The sequence below is a fragment of the Dicentrarchus labrax genome, unplaced genomic scaffold (assembly GCF_905237075.1).
Source record: "Dicentrarchus labrax unplaced genomic scaffold, dlabrax2021, whole genome shotgun sequence".
NCBI lineage: Eukaryota > Metazoa > Chordata > Actinopteri > Moronidae > Dicentrarchus > Dicentrarchus labrax.
Genome location: NW_026136711.1, coordinates 21570847 through 21593064, shown reverse-complemented (window position 1 = coordinate 21593064; position 22218 = coordinate 21570847). Strand labels below are relative to the sequence as shown.

The window sequence follows — 22218 nt, the reverse complement described above, 5'->3', positions numbered from 1 at the left end:
TAGCCACTACATTATTATTGAATACATACGGTTTTATTACATTGGATGAATTTTGCATTGCTGCCTCCCACGGTGTTTTTCTTTTTTTTTTTTTTTATGACGCCACTAGGGCGTGCTGAAGTGGAAATGTTCAAATCCTGCCCAGTGAGGCTTTCACATCCTTCATACTATTTAAAAGTCAGTGTTTTAATTAAGAGCTGAGTGAATAGATCTTAAAAGTTCATTGAGATTGATTTCACAACGTTCCCTTGTGCCTTGATCCACTTTGCGATCGAGTTGATTGGCCACCATTCAAGCGGCGTTCTTCAACAAAACATTTCTCAGTAAAATTTCAAACAACTCTCAACCAAATTCATGAGGAATCGGAAGACCCCAGAGACATTTGCATTGATCAAGGATTTACTTTCACACACACTCCCCTTCTTTCACTGGCTGTGATTCAAGGTCTTTTTGGCTTAGCTTCTAATTCCTGCTCTACTGTTGGAGGGTTCAAACACACCCAGGGCCGCATTTCTAATGAAACTCCCAGGGCCAGCCAGCATCCCCTTTCCTTGACTTTTCCTGTGTTGCAGACTGAATTAAACTACTTCAACAACAGCAGAAACAGAGTTTATTACCCTCCCTGTAAATATTTATGTGTTTATGTGTTGCAGAAAAGTCATCATGTGATGATGGGTAGTTCTTTCCCATGCAGACTGATTTTCTCTTTGACTTGATGCTTTCAGTTTTGGAAATCTCTTGCATCTAAGACCTATCCCTTCATACTGTGGGCCATCAGCTTAAGCAGCACTGGCATGTTAATACTGCTGGCAGATTCTTTCTTGCCTCACGACAGGCGCTCAGCTCATCCCTCATCACACAAGGTTCTCTCTTCAGATCTCCTCGTCTTTCTTCCTTTCTTCCCGGATCTCACACTCGTTTTCATACCTGCTAGTAATTGTCACATGGTGAAGCATTTTACTTGATTTTTATCCACTGTCTGCACAGCTTGTTCATCCTGTCACCCATGTTTACTGACAGTCTGTGTTTGCTTGTCCACACGCTCATCCTCTTGGTTTGCTGATTAAAAGTGGGCTGTCCTTATCCAGAGAGGCTGAGTAAATCCCCCTGTAACGAGGGGGATCAGCCGACAGAGCCCTGGCTCTAATCTGGCTAATGATGTCAAATGTAGACATGGTAAAGGGTTACAGATACATTAACATGTAACCTCAGCCAGGACAGCAGAAGATGATAATTTGCCTTGTCATATTGATGTTTCAGATGCCATAGAAAACTGGAGAACTAAGTTTAAACTCACCCTTACATGACACCGTACAGTACATTTATAAATGTTGGCCTCTACGAAAGCAGACAGGGTAAACCTTTAAGGTGCTATTTAAAAAGCTCGTAACAGCAGTAATGTCTGTGTCTTAACTCCAAGGGGAGGATCACATGGTTCACTATAGATTTTAACAAACTACACAGTTTATGACTCTTGAAAACCCTCCCAAATGGCACTGCGGGATTTTGAAAGTGTGTGTTCATCAAGCCAACAGCAATTCTATTTTTCTCATCCTGGAAACATTTGATGCTGGATCTTTTTTGCCAACAAAATGCTAAGCTGTGATGTCATCCCTTCTGTGATAATGTTGTTTAATATGATCAACTCTCTTTTGAGGGTATTTATGTCTTCCTAGACAACCATGCAACAAGTTAAAGATAGAGTGGCTTTGTCTGAAGGATGGAATGTTCAAGGCCACCGGAAGAGGCTGCTGTGCGCTCTGTCTAAGGTTACATCAGTGGCATCATAGTGAATGTTCCCACCTCTGGCTTATCTAGTAATGAAATGAGTCCCCACATAGATGGTCTTAAAGAAACAAACCATGTCAGGTTGTTGGTTGCCAGGTAGCAAAATGTTCTTCTTGCTGCTCTTATGTCCCCCTGAGTCCAGATCCTTTCAGATTTTACAGCTTTTTAGTTCCTTAAATAGCCTGTAATGAAAGGATAAAATCAGTGGTAATGAAAATATAAGTAAAACCAAGTCTGTGTTCAATGCGAGATCTGTTAAAAGTTGATGTAAAAAGGACAAGTGTGCACATTTCACATATTTATTGAAACAAATCAGAGCTCAGGTTTTAATTGCCCCATTGGTGTTCCTTAAGAGAATATCAAAGAGTTTAGTTTATACTGACAGTGTCACAGGAAGAGACAATGACTGATAAATTAATCACTTTCTGAAGTAGGTAGTAATTGCATTGTGTCAGTTTATAACAGACAACATTTAGATTGTTTTTTATTTTGTGATAACAAGACACATCTTCAGAGGCTTATAGAATGAACTCCACAGAATTGTAATGTGTTACTTTGAGATCATGAGATAATTGCGTCTTCATTATAAAAAAAGATGAGAAGTGCGATAATGAGAATTAAGGTGTTGATTTTGATATTAGATGTAAAATAAACAAAATTAGCCGCCGCCACTCTGACCTTCTGTACAATCAGGTCTTTGACTAATAATAATCTCCTTTTTGCTGCTTTTGCATGACTGCACTTAATTGTCATTCTTTGTTTGATTCCATCTTTGTTGTGTTTTTTTACCCTTCTTTGTCTCCAGTTGCTGTTCTCCTGAAGGATGACTACTTTGTAAGTGGTGCTGGGCTGCCGGGGCGTTTTAAGGCTGAGAAGATGGAGTTTCACTGGGGCCAGAGTAATGCATCAGCAGGCTCAGAACACAGCATAAATGGCAGAAGGTTCCCCGTAGAGGTAAGGCATCCTGCCACTACAATACACTTTGATAAATGTGCACTAACAGGCCTTGAGGCTCAACGCTGAATGTTGGAGCTTGGCAAGTTACTGTGGTGTTTAGATATGAGATTTTTATAGACAGCAAAAAACCCTTCCTAAACTGTTAGTTCTTCACAGCCTATTTAATCTTGGTAAGCAAATAGATTAGAATTATTGTACATAATATAGCATTAAATTAATGCTAGTGAAAGATAAGATGCTATTTTGCTTGTAGATCAGGCCTAATTCTTTGTGGCATGGATTCAAGGAACATCTCGAGCCCAATAGTGGCACATAGTGGCACATGGTGCAGAATTGAGGTAGTGCATTGATGCTTCTAAAATTCAGTTTTACCTTATCTCCAAGAAGCACCACTGATGGTTGAGGATTGTTCAGACCTTTGGAAAAAACTAAATTCACTGTGGTAAAAAGCAATTTTAGGTAAGCTCTAGCTTTCAGAATAAGCTAAGATGGACCCATGTAAAAGTAAAGTTAAACAAAAACGGCAGCTCTCTTAATAAGGTAAACTCAAACCCCAAGTAAGAATATACCAATAAGTCAAAGTAGTACATTTTTCAAATGTATTTCTGCATTGATTCTAGTCGCATGAGAGAATTTTAAACTTAGAGCCAACTTTACCGACAATTTCCCTAAAGAGTTTAACTTATAAACTCCACAGCTTTTACACATAAGTCAGTTTACTAGAAAATAACACGTAGAAGTAGAAATTCGTGATAATTAGATAAAATAACTTAAACTTATTAAATAACTCTGTCACCGGGGGTTATCTCCCTGTGGGCTTGTTGACCACACATTTATAACAGAAAGCCTGTTTTACAAACTGTCGTTTGAAAGATTTGGGCATCTACCAGGCAGGGAGGGTCTGTCAAGAAGATTCTTTCGAGCGCTATTAATAGGATAGCATTTCTGGAGGTTCACCCATAATACTATAGGAACAAATAGTGAAGGTATTCAAGGAATCAAGGAACTAACAATGAAAACATTGAACAAAATGGCCAGTTTTATGGCCAGTTACAATACAATATACAACATGTAGTATTGAGTGTACAGAATCTTTTTGATTCAGTGTCAAGGATTTGTTGTATAGTTTAAATGAATTTGAGAATTTAAGTGAAGTTTGTACTTTCTTGCTGTTCAAATTATTTTTTTCACAAGGTCACAGCAGATTTCTTAATGCCATTAAAGACAAAGAGCAGGCATAAAAAAAACAAAGGGAGAACAGACTGCACGTAATAAAAGAAAGTAGAAAACTCTTGTAGCACAGATATAGAGGGTGTTACGTCTGAAACCTTTTGGTATTCTTTATTCTGGCTCCTGTATTAAAGTGAAAATCCAACTCTTCTTATGTGGCGTGGAGAATTGGTTATTATTCATTATCTAAAATGAATTTGCAAATGTGTCATACTCTTACATTTTGTGGGGTTATATGATTTTTTTTTTTTTTACCACCTCTATTGTCAAATGGTTAATAATTAATGTAAATATAACTGTGTATAAAAACAGGAAATTGCTGTTAGTATGCTCCTCTGTCCTATCTCCAAACACGCAGCTAGAGTCCTCCTGTGTTTGTTTCTTGGCCCTGTTCTTTGGAGCCCTCTCTGCAGGCATGGCTTTTGATGCTGTATGGCTGCGTAATTAGATTTATTTTTGCCACCTCATTTTGTGTTCAGCGTAGTGTTAAAGGGCACTGGATTATATACAACCATTATAGAGCTGTTGTGCATATGGCTCCTTTGATGGTGTGCTTCTAAATAAGGCGATGGAATTCACTTTAATGACCAATTTGGGCAGCTGTTAGAAAAAAAGCTGAGTAAGAACAAGAAAATGATACCCTCCAGATACATCATTTATAGATGAGAAATATAGATTTTTAGCTTTGCATGTCTTTATCTGTAGATCAAGATTATTATATCGACCTCTCTGTCAAAGAACATGGATTCCAAAGCTAATGTGCTTGAAATTTATGAGAGTGATGGTATTTGTAAACATAAAAAAATATAATGATATGATGGTATGATTGTGTAGTAGCTTAACTAGGATTACCGATTGGTTTGATGCTGATCTTTAGTAATTTTACATAGTAAAATATAGTCATTATTACAACTACACAGGGAATACATCCAGCCAACCCAGAACCTGAACATCTTATGATGCAAATGAGAGTGCATAGAAAAATTGTTTTTGTAAGCAAGCAGACACGTTGAAATAGATGATAAATGTGATGGATAAATTATGTAGTATGAATACAAAGCTTGACCAAACCTGCTGCAGTATGCTGTGTGATGTGGAAACGCCACCAGTACATATACAGAAACAAAATTACATAATCATTTTTCAGGTATTGTTAAGGAGGTAGAAGCAATAGATGCCTTTTTTAAGATGTTAATGTGTTTATACTACAATACACACAGTATTGTTCCAAGCAGATAATTTTTTTATATATCCTAACATCTCTGAAGGGAATCTTTAACAGCAAAGAAAGTCTATATAATTTCAGAGGAATTAGTTTGGTATGTTGTATTGTTTAGTTTTGATTGTTTGTTGTGTTTTTCTTTATTTTTTTGTAGTTCAGTGTTACCTATTGAAGTAATTTAGACTTCAATCACATCCACAGATACCAGAGAGAAGACGTTATAAGCTGTAACTTCAGGCTACGCCTTATTTCGGACTGTAGAAATCTTAAAGTTATGCTATTGTGTTGTTTTTAACTGTGCTATTTATTATTGATTGCAGACCAAATAGAAAATTCTATATTCTAAAATAAATATGAACCCTGTCCATGGTTAAACATTAATGAGGTTAAGCAACCTTCAGTTTGAAATCTGTTTAAAATAATACATTTGGAAAGATGAAAAAACATTGACTGGTTGTTTTGATGGGCATCAGGCATAAAAGGTCACTTTAGAGTATTTGTGATCTGAATCTGAATTCATAGCAGCCGCCATGAATTGACGCTCTTCCATTTGGATGCAAAGGAGGTCTGGTATATTTTTATATTATTCAAAGGATGGGTGACCCTCTACTTGAACCATTTATTCTGTTAACACGCATGTCAAGAACATGCAGCCCAGATAGAATTGACTTGACATACGATGGGGATTGAGTTTTCATAAGTGACACTGTGGAGAAATGTTCAAAGAAACGACCACATTAGAAAAAATAGGGGCAACAAAAGACAGCCACTCGTGGCAACCTTAACAGTGATATTCTCATGGGAACTAGTAGCCTTGAACCTGACTAGAGAAAATACAAAAGGGAATATTCCATCTACGTATGCGTAAAGACAGCAGGTGGTCTGCTTTTTTAAATATTATTCGCTTTATCAGTAAGTCAGCCTACGTGTATCAAACATGATGTATTATTTAATACCCGGGAACCAGAAGGTGAAGGAGTGAAATCAAATGATGAATAGTTGAAGGGGAATATCGTTATCCAGGTTCTAGCCTTTGGCCATTTAAGTGCTTCATCCTGTAAGATGTGGCATTTTCATATTTCATATTTCTACCTTGACAGAATTTGACGGATTTGAAATTATATTACATCTGAAACCAAACCCTGCCTTTTTATAAATGTTTGTGTTTGATAAACCCAGTGATCTTTTATAGCAGAGGTTGGCTTTTGTTTTGTTGTGTATATGTTTTGTTCTTCGAGAGTTGAAGCAGCATGACCTTGGAGGTTGAGCTCCAGGGCTTATTTGTCTCTGCTAAACAGAGACTGTTTTCCAATCTGTTGTCTAATTATCTCTCCACTCCAAATGAGTCATATTCTGCCCTGAGTCGCTGGTAGCACATTGCATGAAGCATTTACTCTTACAGTGGGAAAGAAACCCTCAAAAGTGTTTATCCCACCTGCCCAGAAGCTTGAAAACACACACTAATAGTTCACACTTACTGTACGTACAGGGGGTGGAAAGACACATTCACTGAGCTGTATTATGGAGCTGCTCTGCCTTTGGAACATGGTCATGTAAAAAAAAGGAAAGAACCTTTGGGTCGCTCGGCCTGTGGCTCCTGAGCTTGACATTAATCTAACCACGGTCTTTTTCATGGGAGTGAAGTAGGGAAATCGATAGATGGACCACCTGTTCGCTCAAACAGCACAATGAAAAATGAAACAGTGGATTTTTTTTCTGCCTGAGGGTACCATAGGGAGATCTTTTCTAATAATATATTAGGGTGTCACCAAGGTTAGATTAATTATACATGGATTACAAATCACACCTTGGGAAGGGTATGTGTTTGCACACATTACTGCGGATGTATGAAGTGTTAAGGCGGGTGCCCAGTGCGCACAGCTGCAACAGAAAGTTGGTTAAGAATATACAGTAACGGTCTCAGGTAAGTCGAGACTAATGGGGGATGGATATGGCAACACTGAGAGAACACACTCCAACTCATTTTAAGTAAATTAAGTAAACAGATTTACCAACAACACATATGCAACATTTGGAAAAAAGACACTGCAAAGGCATTAAACACATAGTAAGGCGAGAAACACTTTCACCAATTTGGCAACACAAATGTAGCTGCGCTTCATATACAGCGATGTGCTATAAATACAGGCATCATTGTACATACAGAAAACACAACTACAGTAAACATTACCAAGTTGTTGCCATGGTTTGCGGTGCATGGAAGCCAACAACCCATATGCTACATCGGCTACAAAAGCTACAGCAAGTGTGTGCAGTAATATCTGAATCATGCAATCAGAATTGGTGGATATGTTGTCTTTATCTGCTTGTGTTTTGTCCATTTGCATGTGATAAGTTGAGATAGTGTCTGACTCGCAACAGCTATCATAGCATCATGGTGATACATCACCAACACAGTGAATATCATACGTTCTTATAAGGAGCCATGTGACTACTGTTACAGTAGCCATGTGTATTTACCAGGTATTTGCTCAGTTCCAGTCAGTTTATTATTATTAGGTCAATAAAAAATAGGCAAAGGGGAGATCTTACTGTAGCAAACATTCGGCTGTGTTGTCTCAATTTTAACTGACATAAATAATAAATACACTATATTTATGTTTACTTTAACGTAATCCACTGTCATCCTGTTGTTTTGTGCAGTCCTTTTTCATTGTCTATGAAGTTCTCCGCCTGTAATGTAATCTGTAATGTGAAACAACAAGTTTCATAAATTTGTTCAGTAACACCTACTGTACAAATTTTGTGACACTTTATTCTTCTTGAAAATTAGTGCTCTAGCACTTTGTGGGTGCTCAAGTGAAAGGATAAAGTAGATAGCTATGTGTGATTGGAGTGATACTGTTACAAAAAAAATACACATTCACCTGTTAACAAAATGCTGTGGTAGCACAGTTGTTGTTAAGAAAGCAAGGGAAGAATACATTTGAGCTGCAGTGATGAATCTAAAATCTCTCTGCACACAACCTTATTTATTATATTTTTCTTTTCTTGCCTCAATATCTCCCTGTCTTGGGAAATCATGCCAAACATGACTTTGTTTTTCACCTGTTTGTGCTTAAATGGAACTTGGGAATGCAGAGCAGCTTTCAGCACTTGTGCCAGAAAATGAAACAAAAAAATTCAGGACTATAAAGTGAATTCAAGAAGGGCTCATGAGATCTGGACAGCATGGGCTGTCTTCTTTCCAGAGAAAACTGGTGGTAAATTATAAAGCTCAAATATTTTTTCTTTCAGTTACTTCCTGATACCTCTGGTCTCTCTCAAAGCTGCCATTGGTTATTGGGGCTCACCATTTTCAGATTTATTTTTACACGTTTCTCTACTCCAGTCAGTATTGTACATTTTGCACTGAGAAAAACAAACATGTATGAACGCGTCTGAATGTCTTAAGACAGCTTAAAGATTGGTCTGACCTGTCTGTCATGCTTAAAATCAACAACTTTCAGCGTTATCTGTGGATGTGATTGAAGTCTAAAGGGGTTTCGTGTCAGAGCTCGCAAACATACAGTGAAGCGAAGCGTGCAATCAAGTTAATCAAATTGCTTTTGGCAACATTTATTTTTATTGGCTGCTATGGAAGTGTTTGATAATTGAATATCACGTTTTCCACTGTGCTGTTAACAAGAGCAGGTCACATGAGCTAATGTCAGTGAGTAAATGAAGCCTAAGGGGGGCAGCTTAATTGGGTGATGTAGTTAATAACATCTGAAGGGTGATGAATGGCCAGAGCTCTTTCTTGCTGAGTTCCCAGACAACAAATTAGTTCAATTAAGGGCTGCAGTTAAAGGAACTCTGAAGGAAACTGATCACTTAAATTCACTTAAATGATCTGGATTGACTCGTTTTGTACCTGGTTTAAGCCTGCGGTACGCATTAATGCCATTTATCCTCATTTATACTAGATTTATTGTTATGTTTTGCGTCCGTTGTCAGCACAGCCAATTGCAGCTGGGGAGTTATCGTAATTTTCTTTGGAAAAAGAAAAAAGTCAAGCATAGCCTTTTAATTAAATCAACATCTAGGACCTTTTTCTTATTGCCAATTAACTTGGTTCAGTGACATGAAAGGGTTTTTCATTTTAAAGAGGCTCGCAACAGTGAGATGATGGACAGCTCCAATTGCTACTTTTAGAATCACTTGATGATTTTGATCAGCGCTACTATAATATGTCATGTTGAAATGAAAGGGATGGAGGTCTTTTTTTTTATAGGAAACCAGAGCCATGACAGGTATATGATGTATTCTGTGTATGATGGATTTCACATTATATTTCACACATCCTAAGCTATGTTGTGAAATAAGAAGCTATGTTGTGGGTGATTTAAGGTAATTGGGAGCAATGATTAAAAGCCAACCATTCTGTTAGATCTCGCCACAGGAAAAGAGCACAATCCTCCAGTTCTTCCTTCCCCGCTCGTGAAGGCCTGAGGAATGAGATGCTGTATTTCTCTGGCATCCTCCAGGAGTGGCAGAACACAAAAAGGAATGACACAGATTATGGGAGATTTATGAGAGTGATAAATACACCCTCTTTTTATGCCCCTCAAAACTGCTTTTCATCAGCTCCTCAGCAGTGTGTCCAAGTGATTGATGACAGAACTGTTCGTTCTCCTTGTCCACTTCTCAAGCTGTTTATGCTCTGTTTCCCATCCCAGATGCAGATCTACCTTTACAATTCAGATGACTTTGACAGCCTCAATGCTGCGATGAAGGAAAGACGCATCATTGCTGCCATGGCCGTCTTCTTTGAGGTAAAGTATCACCAGGAGTGAAGGTCGAGACAAGTGTAATCTGAAGAAAACCAAGACTGCACAAGGGCAATTATAGAACATAGACATTTTTATCCATGTTACGGTCAGCCCATCACTTTGGATGGATGGATTACCATGAAATTTGGTGCAGACATTCATTTCCCCCTCAGGATGAATTGTAATCACTTTGATGATCCTCCAACATTTCATGTAGCACTATCATCAGGTGAAACATTTCTCTTTGCCCAGTGCTTTGGTTTCAGCCTCGGCTGCACTTGTGTGTTTTTAGTGCTAATTAGCAAATGTTAACAGGCTAACATGCCACAGTAAGATGGTGCTTACAATCAGAGCCGCTAGCCTGGCTGTAGCCTTAAAACATACTTTGCTCATGCTTAAAGATGCATCCATCATGTCCACAATTAATTTTTCTGTACTGCCAGTGAGGAAAACCTCTTAGTAATGGCTCTCCAGTTCAGTTGTTGGTCGAATTGCGAGAGATAAGTGAATAAATATGAAGAGTGGGTAAAAAGAAATGACAAAATTAGTGGGAAATAGGTAATCATACTAACAAAATAACGAAAATTAAAATAAAGTCAGACCGGATGGAAAATACATTGTAAAATGATGAGGCAAGTATGATTTAAGGGGGGTAGTTGAAATTGTATTAGTCCAATTATGACAAGGATGAAGATATGAATATGTTCTTGAGGTCAGTAAATGATAGATGTGTATTAGAAATTATCTGTGGCACCTGTGTTGTGATAGTTTCTTTTTTTACCTAGCTGCTGATTATTTTTCTGTTCTGTTGCACATTGCAGATTGCTTACTGAGATACTACAGATTGTGCCCTGAAGGTCTGCGCACATAAGCTCTTAATGGACAAGAATGGTCCTAATTTCTGTTAACTGTAAAAACACCTCAGAGATTTATGAACCGTGAAAAAGCGCACACCGGCAGCACTGACAGCCCCACGGTCCCTCTCTCCATGTTAGAGTCTTAATTTCTATTAGCAGTATCTTTGCGATTGATGGCAGGTGATCAATGCGGGCCAACATTCAGCTTAATAGTATATAGGGAAGGGTCAGCTCTCAGGAAGAGGGAGGCGGGAATGGGGACACAGGTGTTTGTAATGTAGGTCTACTCTCAGACAGTGATAAAACCGTGTGTGTACGAGGACCTAAATGCCTCCGCTGGGTCCTGACAGCCCTATTGCTTACTGCAATTAGCACCACCATACACAATCCGCTGAATAGCAGTTTACAGTGTGAGGCTTTTTAAGCGGGCACACACACATTGGCTCAGATTTACCATTTCTAATCAATGAGGAGAGTTCTTCTTATGCTCCCCAAAGGCCTATTAATGGCCTCTAAGGTGTGCATATTATCCACATTCAGCATTCAGTTCCACACAATTATTCTCCTCTGACTGACCTGAATTAATGTTGAGCAAGGGAAGATTGGTCCCCGCATCCCAACACTGTTTTGTCCAGTCTTGTCTCTTAAGTAGGACATTGGGAATATTGTAGAATGTGGGGCTAAATTAGCAGTAGGCCTAATAGATAAGGAGGGAATCAACACTGGTGTTAGTCCTCTTGAGACAGTATAGCTAACGGCTAAATGGCCTCACAGATTTACTGGATACCATCAACTACAGAAGGATACAAAGCTCTTAAAATGATCAGATGTGTTCAGTGTTTATATATAGCGATGGATTTGTACCGAATCTACAAAGTATCAAACTAAATCTCAAGTTGATTTTGTGTAAATTGTAATAACTTAAATGTAAAACAAGAAGCATTAAATACTGCTCATAGAGATATTTAATGTCAACTTTTGAGTTTGTATAATTTATTTGTACAAAAATACGCATTACAATATAGTCATCTGGTACACCAGAAACATCCTCAAAAAAGGACCAGAGGACTGAATCAAGTCTATCACTTAAGAAAACTCAACAAAAATTACATCATAAACTTCACTGTAGTAACAGATGGCATTAGATGCTGCTGGATTATATTGTATTGTAGAGATGTTGCCCTTTTTTTGTCCACCCCCTGTATTTTGTTCATGTTGATCGTCTTTAGTCATTACATGAGATTATTATTATTTTAGTTTTGTAATCCCTTTTGTAATCTGTTGTCTCTGGACATTTCCTGCAGCTGGGCCAAAAAGACAATCCTGCTGTGGACGCCATCATCCAGGGATTGAAAGGCGTAGTGCATCATGGTTAGTAATGGGAAAGCAACCCCCACCCCGTCATATTTAACAATCTTATATTATGTGTGTGGTGAGTTCTTTGTTCAAAAACTCCTCCACATGCAACAATACTGTGGGAAATAAGTTCAATCTGGGATATTCAGAAAGCAATCATCCTCTGCAAAATCTCATCATCATCGTCATCGCTGCTGTTCATGTTTTGGTTGATCTTAGAGGTACATTTGTTGTAACAGTGCAGACATCGTGCTCCTTTCTACCTCCATAAAATAAAGATTGATGCTCTTGCTATCAGCTGCTTAAGCATAGGGCTCCGTTTTTATTTAAATCCCAAATTAGTCTAAACACAAGCTATGAGCAGAGTTTAACTTCAAAAGGCGGCAAAATTTGCAAGATACCGCCTCTCCCTTGCTAGTGTAACTCCGCAGGAGGAGACCCCCAAGGAGCTTCACTCACAGAGAAAGAACTATTAATTACATCTGAGCCTCAATTAGACAACACTGTTTTATACATTTACACTGTTAATGTCTTGTTGTGTATTCCATGGCACAATCCTTCATAGCATACCGCCTTAAATGAATGCTGCTGTGCTGACTTTACTGCAACCGTGACTTATTGTATGCAGACCATAAACAAATGTTTTAGCACAACTGTGTAATTCTTTACCGCATCTGGGGACACAGCAGCTCTGTTTACAGACACGTATGACTTGTTTTACAACCTGCCGCTGACATTATATGAGCATAAGCATACACCGACAAGGACATGTAAATGGATATGGATGTATAGAAGCATGGTGTAATTCCTCTGTACCGTGCTGGGCTTCACTGAATCATATCTAATTATCTCATTTTAATTTCACTCCCTGTACTTTCTGGAGATGGATGTTTGATGTTGTGCAGTGTGTTCTGGTGAGACTGTGACTTTTTATTTTGGGGATTTTCTTTTTTGTTGAGGGGGGGGGATCTTTTGCAACTTTCTGAATGAGCAGCAAAAGATAGGGAAAAGGCTCACTTAGAGACCACTAGAGAGTCTTAAACATGTGAATTGGCCTTGGAATCAGTAAAATGGGTCACTTTGTTCAGTGATTTTTACACTTGAAATTTAATTGAAGTAGTTGCAATAAACCTTTTTCACAGGAGCTATTTTGACATGAAATAGAGTAAACCCGATGTTACGAATGATACTAATTAAGCTTCTGTTCCATTCGGGTCAAACAGGGTGCTGCTATTGTGAATATTGGCTCACTGGAAAGGCTCTGCTACCTTAAATGGAACGGAGCCTTAATTAGTATCATTCGTAACGCCTGTGTTTACCCTATATCATGTCAAAATGGCTGCAGTAAAAAAGGCACATAAAGAACATTTTTCTTATTGTTCTGTTTTCAGCTGGGAGGTATTTACACTCCACTTTTCTTTTGTTACATAACCTTGATAAAGGCATGTTGCCAAAAAACATTAGTTATACTATATTACCTTCTGAATCTCCATCAGTCTCCAAAAGTGGCTGAACTCTGGAACTACACAGATGTTTGTGCAAACACCACAGTATCTCTCATCTCCCAGCTGAAAGAGAGATCTGTGTGGGTGTGGTGGTTTTTGGACTCTCTTCCTGCTGGCTGCTAAATGCCTCCCGCCTCCTCCCCCGTTAGGGTGGTTGGTTTTCCACTAGCTCGTTATCCCACAGTCATCCATCCATCAGCATCTCGGTGGCCCATGAGCGATAGGGCACGTACACTGTCTGAAGACTGAGCGAAGAAAGGCTGTGAATACTGAATTTGACTCTGAGTACAGATGAGGCATTGGGGCGAGGCTTCCAGTGCCTCAGTTCCTATCAGTCCTATCACCACGAACCTCTGTTTGTTTTGTTTTTGTTTTGTTTTTTTAGATAAGGTCATGAACTGTGAGAGATTGGATTTGACATAAATTCAGCTTTATTTGTGTCTTTCGTAATTCATGGAAAAAAATAAAATAAAATAATCTCACTTGCATAGCACACAAGCATTTCTTTTTCCATGGCGTTGCCTGATTCTGATCACAGAGGATAGAACAGATCTGGAAATCATTTGGATCTGTCTTAATCCCTGTGGCCCCATGCCACAGTTGTTACACGGAGCAGAGCAGGCTATCACCGAGCCACGGATCAGCTGTCGGAGAAGGCCATTTTATCTGACTACTCTCCTTTGGTCCTCTCTCTGCCCATCTGAGAACAGAGATCTGGCCAGAGTGATAACAAGTGCTGAGGCTTTTAACTGCTGTCACCATCATTCCACTAGTGGAGGTTTCAGGGAAGCAGTAAAAATGCCACAGGGAGAGTGAAATGAAACAACCTTGTAAATGTAGGTTTAAATGTAACTCAAGATATGCATGGTTTTCAGCAAAGCGTTGAAGAGTGAAAGATATGATTTTTTTGGGGGGGTGTAACGGCACACAAAACTCATGGTTCGGTGTGCTAGGTTTCGGGATCACGGTTCAGTATTTTCTTGGTACAGCAGCAGGAAAAAACAAAATAAAATGTAGAAAATAACATTTTTGTCACTCATTTTGAAAAATGTAAACATTGAACAGTAGCTCTTTGGCTATAATGGCATATTGTCAGAAAGAAAAAATGAATAATTCAAATGTCAGTAATGCTGCACTCTAAGCATTTGACCTGATGATAATTCCTGAACAACTGCAGCTTATGCTCATTTATGCAAGGCAGCAGGCACAACCGACTGATTAAAATACACACATAAAAGCATATTGTAGTGTGGCTTCCTTTTATCCTTTTGACTCGATATGGTCACATATCAACAGTGATAAACACTCCAATAACATTTGTCTTTGTTTTAGCACAGTCTATATCTGCAGTGAGTGGCTGTTTTGAAAGCTGTGGGGAGAAGGATTTGCTTTCCAGTCTGTTTTTGTCCTTTCTGCTCATTGACACATTCAGGCGATGCCGTCATAAATGATCTGAAGGGTTTCCACATATATATACACCTGGTTGTCAGCTTACAGTTTGACACTAATCATTGTCCAGTTTCACTGTAAATTACTCGGAAAACCGTAATGCTGCCATACAGTGGAGCAGCAACACTTCACCAGCGTGAAGCCACAGATGATAGACAACAGCTAATGCACTGCCAAAACTATCCAGGTAAAACGTGAGCTGTAGAATTTCTGTTCAATGCAAGTAGTACACATGAATAGATTATTTTGACGAGCTAATTGTTTGAGCCACAGATCGTGCAGAACCTACGAAGTTGCATACTGAACCCAGTCTTCTTGTACTAAACGGTTCGGCACGAATACACTTACTGTTACACCCCCAATATTTTTTGCGTCTAAATTAAGCACTCCTGCTTTTCATTTCTGTGTATTGACAAGTGTTGATCCCTTGCTTATCCAGAAAAGGAGACCAACCTCAGGTCATTCATCCTGAGGGATCTGCTGCCATCGTCAGTGGACAGTTATTACCGATACACCGGCTCTCTGACCACGCCACCCTGCAGTAAGGTCGTGGAGTGGATCATCTTCTCCAGACCTGTGTATCTGTCCCACTCACAGGTGCGTTAAGTCCACACACACACACACACACACACACACACCTATATTCTCCACGCACAGTCAGATCCCATTTGCACACAGTCAGTGGATCACTTGCTGTCCAACAGTTTCGACGCACAAGCAATTTTTCCCCTCATCTACCTCTCCCCTCTCTTCCCTTTTCCCTCGTTCCTCCCCAACTCCTCTGCATATGAAACCATAACAGGCAATATAGTGGATGATTAAGCAGGAAGGGGAAGCCAGTTAGTGGCATTTGAATGACTGTGTGAGATGGCTCTTACACATATATCATGCTGTTTGTCTGAGACGGTGACCATAGGGTCTTAAATAGAACACTGCTGCACATGGAGACTAGTTATCAATCTATTAAAGTTGTTCAAGTGCAGAAATGTTCATTAATTAAAATGTTCATTGATCTAAATTATTGCAGTAAAAGTTTATTATATGTTTAATGAAAAATTTTCATTTTATGGTACTCACCTACGTGCTTTACAACAGCTCATCTCCAACTGTTTCTTGCCATTTGTGATTTTGAGATAATATATGCAAAGGCATGCCCCGTGCTTTTTGCTGATCCCACACACAGTCCTTTGCTGCATCTTTTATACATACATATCTTAGGTTACACAGCTGCATATCCTCGAGAGCATTCTGTGCTGTAGAAATTTCAGTGGAATTTTTTATCAACTTTCAGGAGTACAAATCTTTTGTTCAGAAATGACTTTTGCTGCAAGAATATTGACCACGGCTGCAATGTTTGTGACGCTCACAGATCGTCTTTTATGAACCTGTAATTCATTTCTCCAAGCACGCATAGGACACATTGATTTCACAGTATCTGTAATGTGTAGTCATTACAGAACGCGGCAGGAGATCATTCATAGCAATCAATGGCCACAAATTTGCCCCATTGAGAAGTTACAGCCCGGTAGGTAGCCAGGATGATGATTGAGGTCCGTGCCTGCTTGTGCCTGTGGTGTGAATGTTTCTTGCAAATGCTGTGCTCCGTTTGTGAACAGTCAGCTGCTGGCAAGTGGCTACAAATGTAGTCCTGCGTGATATATTATATTCAGCACATACACTTAAATGGCTTTTCTCTGTTTCTTTCCATCTAGCTGGAGGCCTTTTACTCCATCTTTACAACAGAGCAACAGGACCATGTCAAGTCCGTTGACTACCTGAGGAACAACTTCCGGCCCCTGCAGGACCTAGAAAATAGAAAAGTCTTTAAGTCTGCTATAAAAGACGCATGGCAGAAAGATTTAACTGAACCTGTGGGAAGCCCTCATAGCACTGAGGCTTCAAGAGGTAAGCTTTATTGTCTGTATTGTATCACATTCTCCCTGTCGTTTGCACTATAGTGCTACTGGTTTAACCGAAGGATCTGTAATTACAATCATTACTCACTATTTTATTAGTTCTGTACTTCTGAATTGCTGCCTAAATAACTCGGGAGTAGTCAGAGCCCGCTGTAAACTAAGGGCATGGTTATTGGTGTCACTATTATTATTAAGTGTGGATTAGTATTACATAACGCACACTGTGTGTAGGCCAAGGTTACATCAGATCACATCCCATCCAAAAGCTACCCAAAATCTTACCCAGCGCTGTGACACCATATATATAGCCATATCTACCTGATTATTTTCTGCAATTCTGCTGGTTTACAACCTTCATAATTTGTTCGAATTGACCGTTGCTAAGCCCCGAACCCTTAGTTACTGACGCACTGCCTGTCAAGCTTCTGTTCTCGCATAGTGCCGTTTACAATGATAACAAATTTACCATTGGAAATTCCTTGTAATTTTTTTAAACAGTGGGTTCATCTTTTCAGACAAAGGGAGACAAAAGCAGGCTTACCATTTTCTAGCCTTCCACCTCTGATTCTTCCAGTTGAAATGACAGCTGTCGCTGGCAGATTTTGTCAGCTGTAGCTAGTTAACTAATTAAGCCAACGATGAGTCTGTCTGTTAAAAATGCATTTCCTCCTAACTTTTTAATGTTTCCGGCTGTCTTCTATTGAAACCAGAAGTAATTTTAATATGCACTTGATGCTTACATACACAATATGATATGAAGATTGAGGCTGAAGCCGCATGTCCGAGGCAAAAATCACCAGTTGTCTGTTTGACCCATTTGCGGTATAAGACTTGGAAATAATGAAACGACATTGTTCTGGAATTACAGTATAGGGCTAGTAAGTACTAGTGTTGTAAGAATGATAAGGAAAAAAGGATATGTAAAATCTTGGCCTTTTGAAGTAACGCTTAGTGGCCCCTATAGGTTATAAGCTAATGAAGCTGAAAAAGGAAATCACCCTTTTAAACTCTAAATGCCATATACACTTGTGGCATGTGGAGGAAACCGATCTTGACAGGCCCTGCTGAGAGATGATTGACAATCACTGTTCAGTGGAAGGGGTTTAGCGAATGGTCAGTTGGGTTCAGTTTGGGTTTTTGACAAAGACTCAGTTTTTCTTTAGGGTAAACAATATTGGAACTCCAGTGAAAATGATTAATGAGATTGTTGATGGTATTTTGGGACCAAATTCAGAAAGCTCGTCTAGCCGCTCTGCATGGAGACATATTCATAAAACCCAGCTTGAATTAGTGGATCAGTAAATATAATAGGACCATAGAAGGTAATTCTTTTTTTCCTTCCTTTCTTTTTAGTAGGATAAAATTACTCACAGAGCACAATTTGAATAATAGGTCATTATTCAAATTTCAGAAGATTTTTGGATAAAGCTTGTATAACGTGCACGTCATTCTCTCATTGTTACAACTCATTCTAATATCAAGGAACATATTAATACAAAGTACAGACCTCATGCAGGCCTTGATTAGAGTATTTTTGTTCATCTTTCTCTTTTATGTGTGCATCTTACACCACTTGCTTTAACAGAACAGTACAGGATCTATGGAGACTAATGAGAAAGGCTGCTGCGCCTTAAAGTGGTGTTGTTGGTGTCTGGCGGGGAGAATTGATTGGGAATGCTTGGGATGAAGTTGGAGCACTCTAACAAGGCCGATCAGCAATCATCATTAATATGTGGCACAGCTAAAATAGACCCATACAAATTAAGTTGTGAAATTGCTTTTGTGGCATGTCAGTAGGCAGAATGAATGTGGACTAGTGACTCTCCATTTTTCTTTTTTTCCCCCGCTTCCCCCTCCCTCTTGCTCGTTTTCTCTTTGTGTCTCTCTCGCATTTCTATTTCACTCTGTTAAAATGTAAGAATCCATGCTTAATGGGAGGTGCTGGGATTGTCTTATCTTCAGGGGTGATATCTGTCAAGGTTGTGTGAGGGGCGATATTTTATCTTTGCAACGTAAATTATGGCTTTGCTTGTAAATGCTGTGAGAGCCAGGGCCACACCATGACTGAATATTCTATCAGTGGCTTTTACAGCCATGAATGTTTGGCCATTAGAGATGCATAGCTAACCTTTTCTGGTTTAAAAGACACAGGTTGCAGATTTGTTTGTGTGGTGCAGATTCAATATTTGTCCAGGAATAATGCTAAGATATACAGTATATGGCAGTATTTCTTTTGTCCTTTGTGTTTACTTACTTAATGCTGTATATCTGCATGTGTAACAACAAGCTCTTTCACCCTGTGCATCCAAGTAGAGACCAGATTTAGTGTCCCTCTGTTCAGAATTAATGGTGATATTGTCCATATGGCTGCAACTGACTTTTATCTATTGAATGTACAATTTTTATAAAACAGAGAAAAGCAGAAAATCCTCATGTTGCAGAACCTGAAACCAATAAATGTTTGGCATTTTTTCTTGAAAAATGACTCAGTTATTCAACTACTTGCAAATGAATTTTCTCTCAGTTGACTAATCGATTAATTGTTGCAGCATTATTAACGTAATGTAATATTGTTATGTTGTTAACCTGTGTTAAAACTGTGTTGGTAACTGTAAGAGGAGTCACACATTATCATAAATAAGTACTGTAGTTTTGTGTAGGTATTTCGCACAGATGACATGCATAACTAGAATTATTTATGTTTCAGTGTTTGTGTTTTCAATTAAATTGTTGTTTTTCCATCATTCCAATGTCTGCGCACGTCTCTTCAAAACGTATTGTACAGTGTTGAGAGAAGAGTAGCAATGGAACTGCTGTTTGTTGACAACAGTCAATATATCCCCTTTATGGTAGAAGCTGTCAGGAGAAAGACTTATGCTGTGCTCTGAGTGGTGTTGCAGACTGGGGTGAAACTACTACGAGGCTTATTTTGAGAGGTTACAGTGTATGTATTCACAGAAAAATAATGGGATTTTCTAGAGTCACTAGCATGTTAAGTAATTCTGCCAGTGATGAAACATTAGGTACTATTCACAGTTTGGTTCATACTGTGTCTCTTTTACTTGATCCTGAGATGAAGTGACAAAAATTCTATTTGCATACACATTTTGAACATATTTAAAGGAGCACTAATTGATTTAGCTGCTTATCTGCCATTATATTAAAAATGTTTTCATGAAATGAACAAGTGCCTAATAAATTATTATATTATAAATCAATACAATTTTTAATCAATACAGAGAAAATACAAATAAGAATCACTTTTTATGCTGTCATGTATTGCAAGGTGCAAAACATGTGTTGATAAGATATGTGTCTAGTAGATCTCCACCTGCCGTTGATTTTAGTGCTGCTAGTGCACCAGTGTTGATGGAGAAAAGGTGATGACTGTCATGACAGTAATCTGGCAGTAAAACTAAGATGATGTCTTTAGCTTTTGTTAAATGACTGTTGTTGAGCTACTGAAGTTGACAACGGACATCCAACGGGTTATTATACATTTCACACCTGTCACACCTCATCAACACCTCTAGATATTCTTGCTATTGTTTTTTTTTCCCCTGTGCCCCTCTGACTGATTTCCTTCCACCCTGTCTACCTTTCACATATCATGGTGCATAATTTGCACCATAGCTTCACTGTGTAAATGGAGAAAACTGTGGTGACAATTTCAATTTGACAGAAACCCTGTGTGAACATAATCAGTTGACACTGGTTCCTGATTGCTGTTGCCCTGATGTGTTGAGAAGCATGTCCAGATTGTCCTTTACTCATACTGACAGATCCCTGTATAAATATCCATGCTGCAGCCTACACTGCCACCTTGAGGCTGACGCACAGGTTTTCTTTCATCCTCTTCATGCATCCTGTTTAATGTTGCACAGACAGGAACTTGCAAATTAGGTATGGACAGGAAGTTGCCTTATTATCTATATTGCATGTTTAGCACTACACCAAGCTGTTTGGTATTCTCCCTCTCTGGAAGTGGTGTGGTGTGAAAAAGACAAGTGTTCAGACTGACAATCTACACTGACACCTGAATTTGTGCCTAACCGTTAAGCCTCCTGGAGTGTTTTTGTTATTGAGTTACTGTATTATCTTGCACCTTTAGAGGTCTCTCGATTGGAAATGGCTTTGAGTCAAGTCAGCAGCAGACAGTAATAATAGGCTTGTTAAAAGGCAACCTGCATTCTGCCCACACACATCATCGGACACAAATACATGTGGTCAGGCGGTCCTCCTAACCACGGCCTTTCATTTTCACCCGACTGCAATCAGAAGATTCAAAAGTGATACTGTATTTTTTTTATTTTTCTTAGTAGTCATTTTTTCCTTTCATGCTGCTTCTTTATCTCACTCAGTGCTTCTATCTGGTCCTACAGTGTGCAGCAGTGCCCCAGTGAGCATGAAAATCCAGCCGCTGAACCAGACGGCATTGATGGTGAGCTGGGAACGCCCCCTGACCGTCTACCACCCACCCATCACCAGTTACATGGTCTCCTACAGTTGGGTGAAACGTGATGTTGCTGATGAAAAGACTTTCACCAAGACTGGGGACCAGAGCATGGTGAGTATTATTATCAACTGCTGCCAACAACTACTCATATCAGACAAAAGCACTTAGCCAGAATTCTCTACAATATTATTTGTATTTTACAAGATGGTGGTTTAAACAACTCTGATTGGTTTGCCGAGCCTCAAATCTATCTGGCAGGATCAGTGACTGTGTGTATAAGAGGTGACAGGTTGTGATGAACTCTGCATGTGGCTGTTGGTTGATACGAGAGCCCAGACACTCCTCTGTCACTCACCTGTCTAAGAATAGACACATAGGACTGTCACACAAGTCTAACTGATATATACGCAACGTGTTGACAAATGCACCTGTGGCCTTTTCTGTTTATTTACTTCAGTCTGTGATGCAGGTCAATATATTATAGGCTCAAAGATAAAGTAACTTATAGCAAAATGTAAGAAAATAGCAATATAGAAGACATATATACAAAAATCCAGTCTGTTTTCAGGTAGTGGAGGCAGCTCTTTGAACACAAACTGTCTTCTTTTAGTAACCGATGCAGGCAACGCTATACCTTTTATATCTCAGTGAAGTTTTGACACCAGTGATCATACAGTTCTGCTCGTGTGCCTTAAGCATCGAGTTGCCAC

At 39.1% G+C, this 22218-nt stretch overlaps 1 protein-coding gene across 2 annotated transcripts in view; it reads left to right on the top strand.

Annotated features, from left to right (window-relative positions):
• ca16b (carbonic anhydrase XVI b) overlaps positions 1 to 22218 on the top strand; it is a 100332-nt gene that overhangs the window by 56746 nt on the left and 21368 nt on the right. For both annotated transcript variants that reach the window (XM_051415742.1, XM_051415744.1), the window contains exons 4-9: positions 2594 to 2742; positions 9877 to 9972; positions 12131 to 12197; positions 15576 to 15733; positions 16849 to 17041; positions 21435 to 21619. In XM_051415742.1, the coding sequence (XP_051271702.1) occupies positions 2594 to 2742; positions 9877 to 9972; positions 12131 to 12197; positions 15576 to 15733; positions 16849 to 17041; positions 21435 to 21619 (848 nt within the window). The remainder of the gene's footprint in view (positions 1 to 2593; positions 2743 to 9876; positions 9973 to 12130; positions 12198 to 15575; positions 15734 to 16848; positions 17042 to 21434; positions 21620 to 22218) is intronic.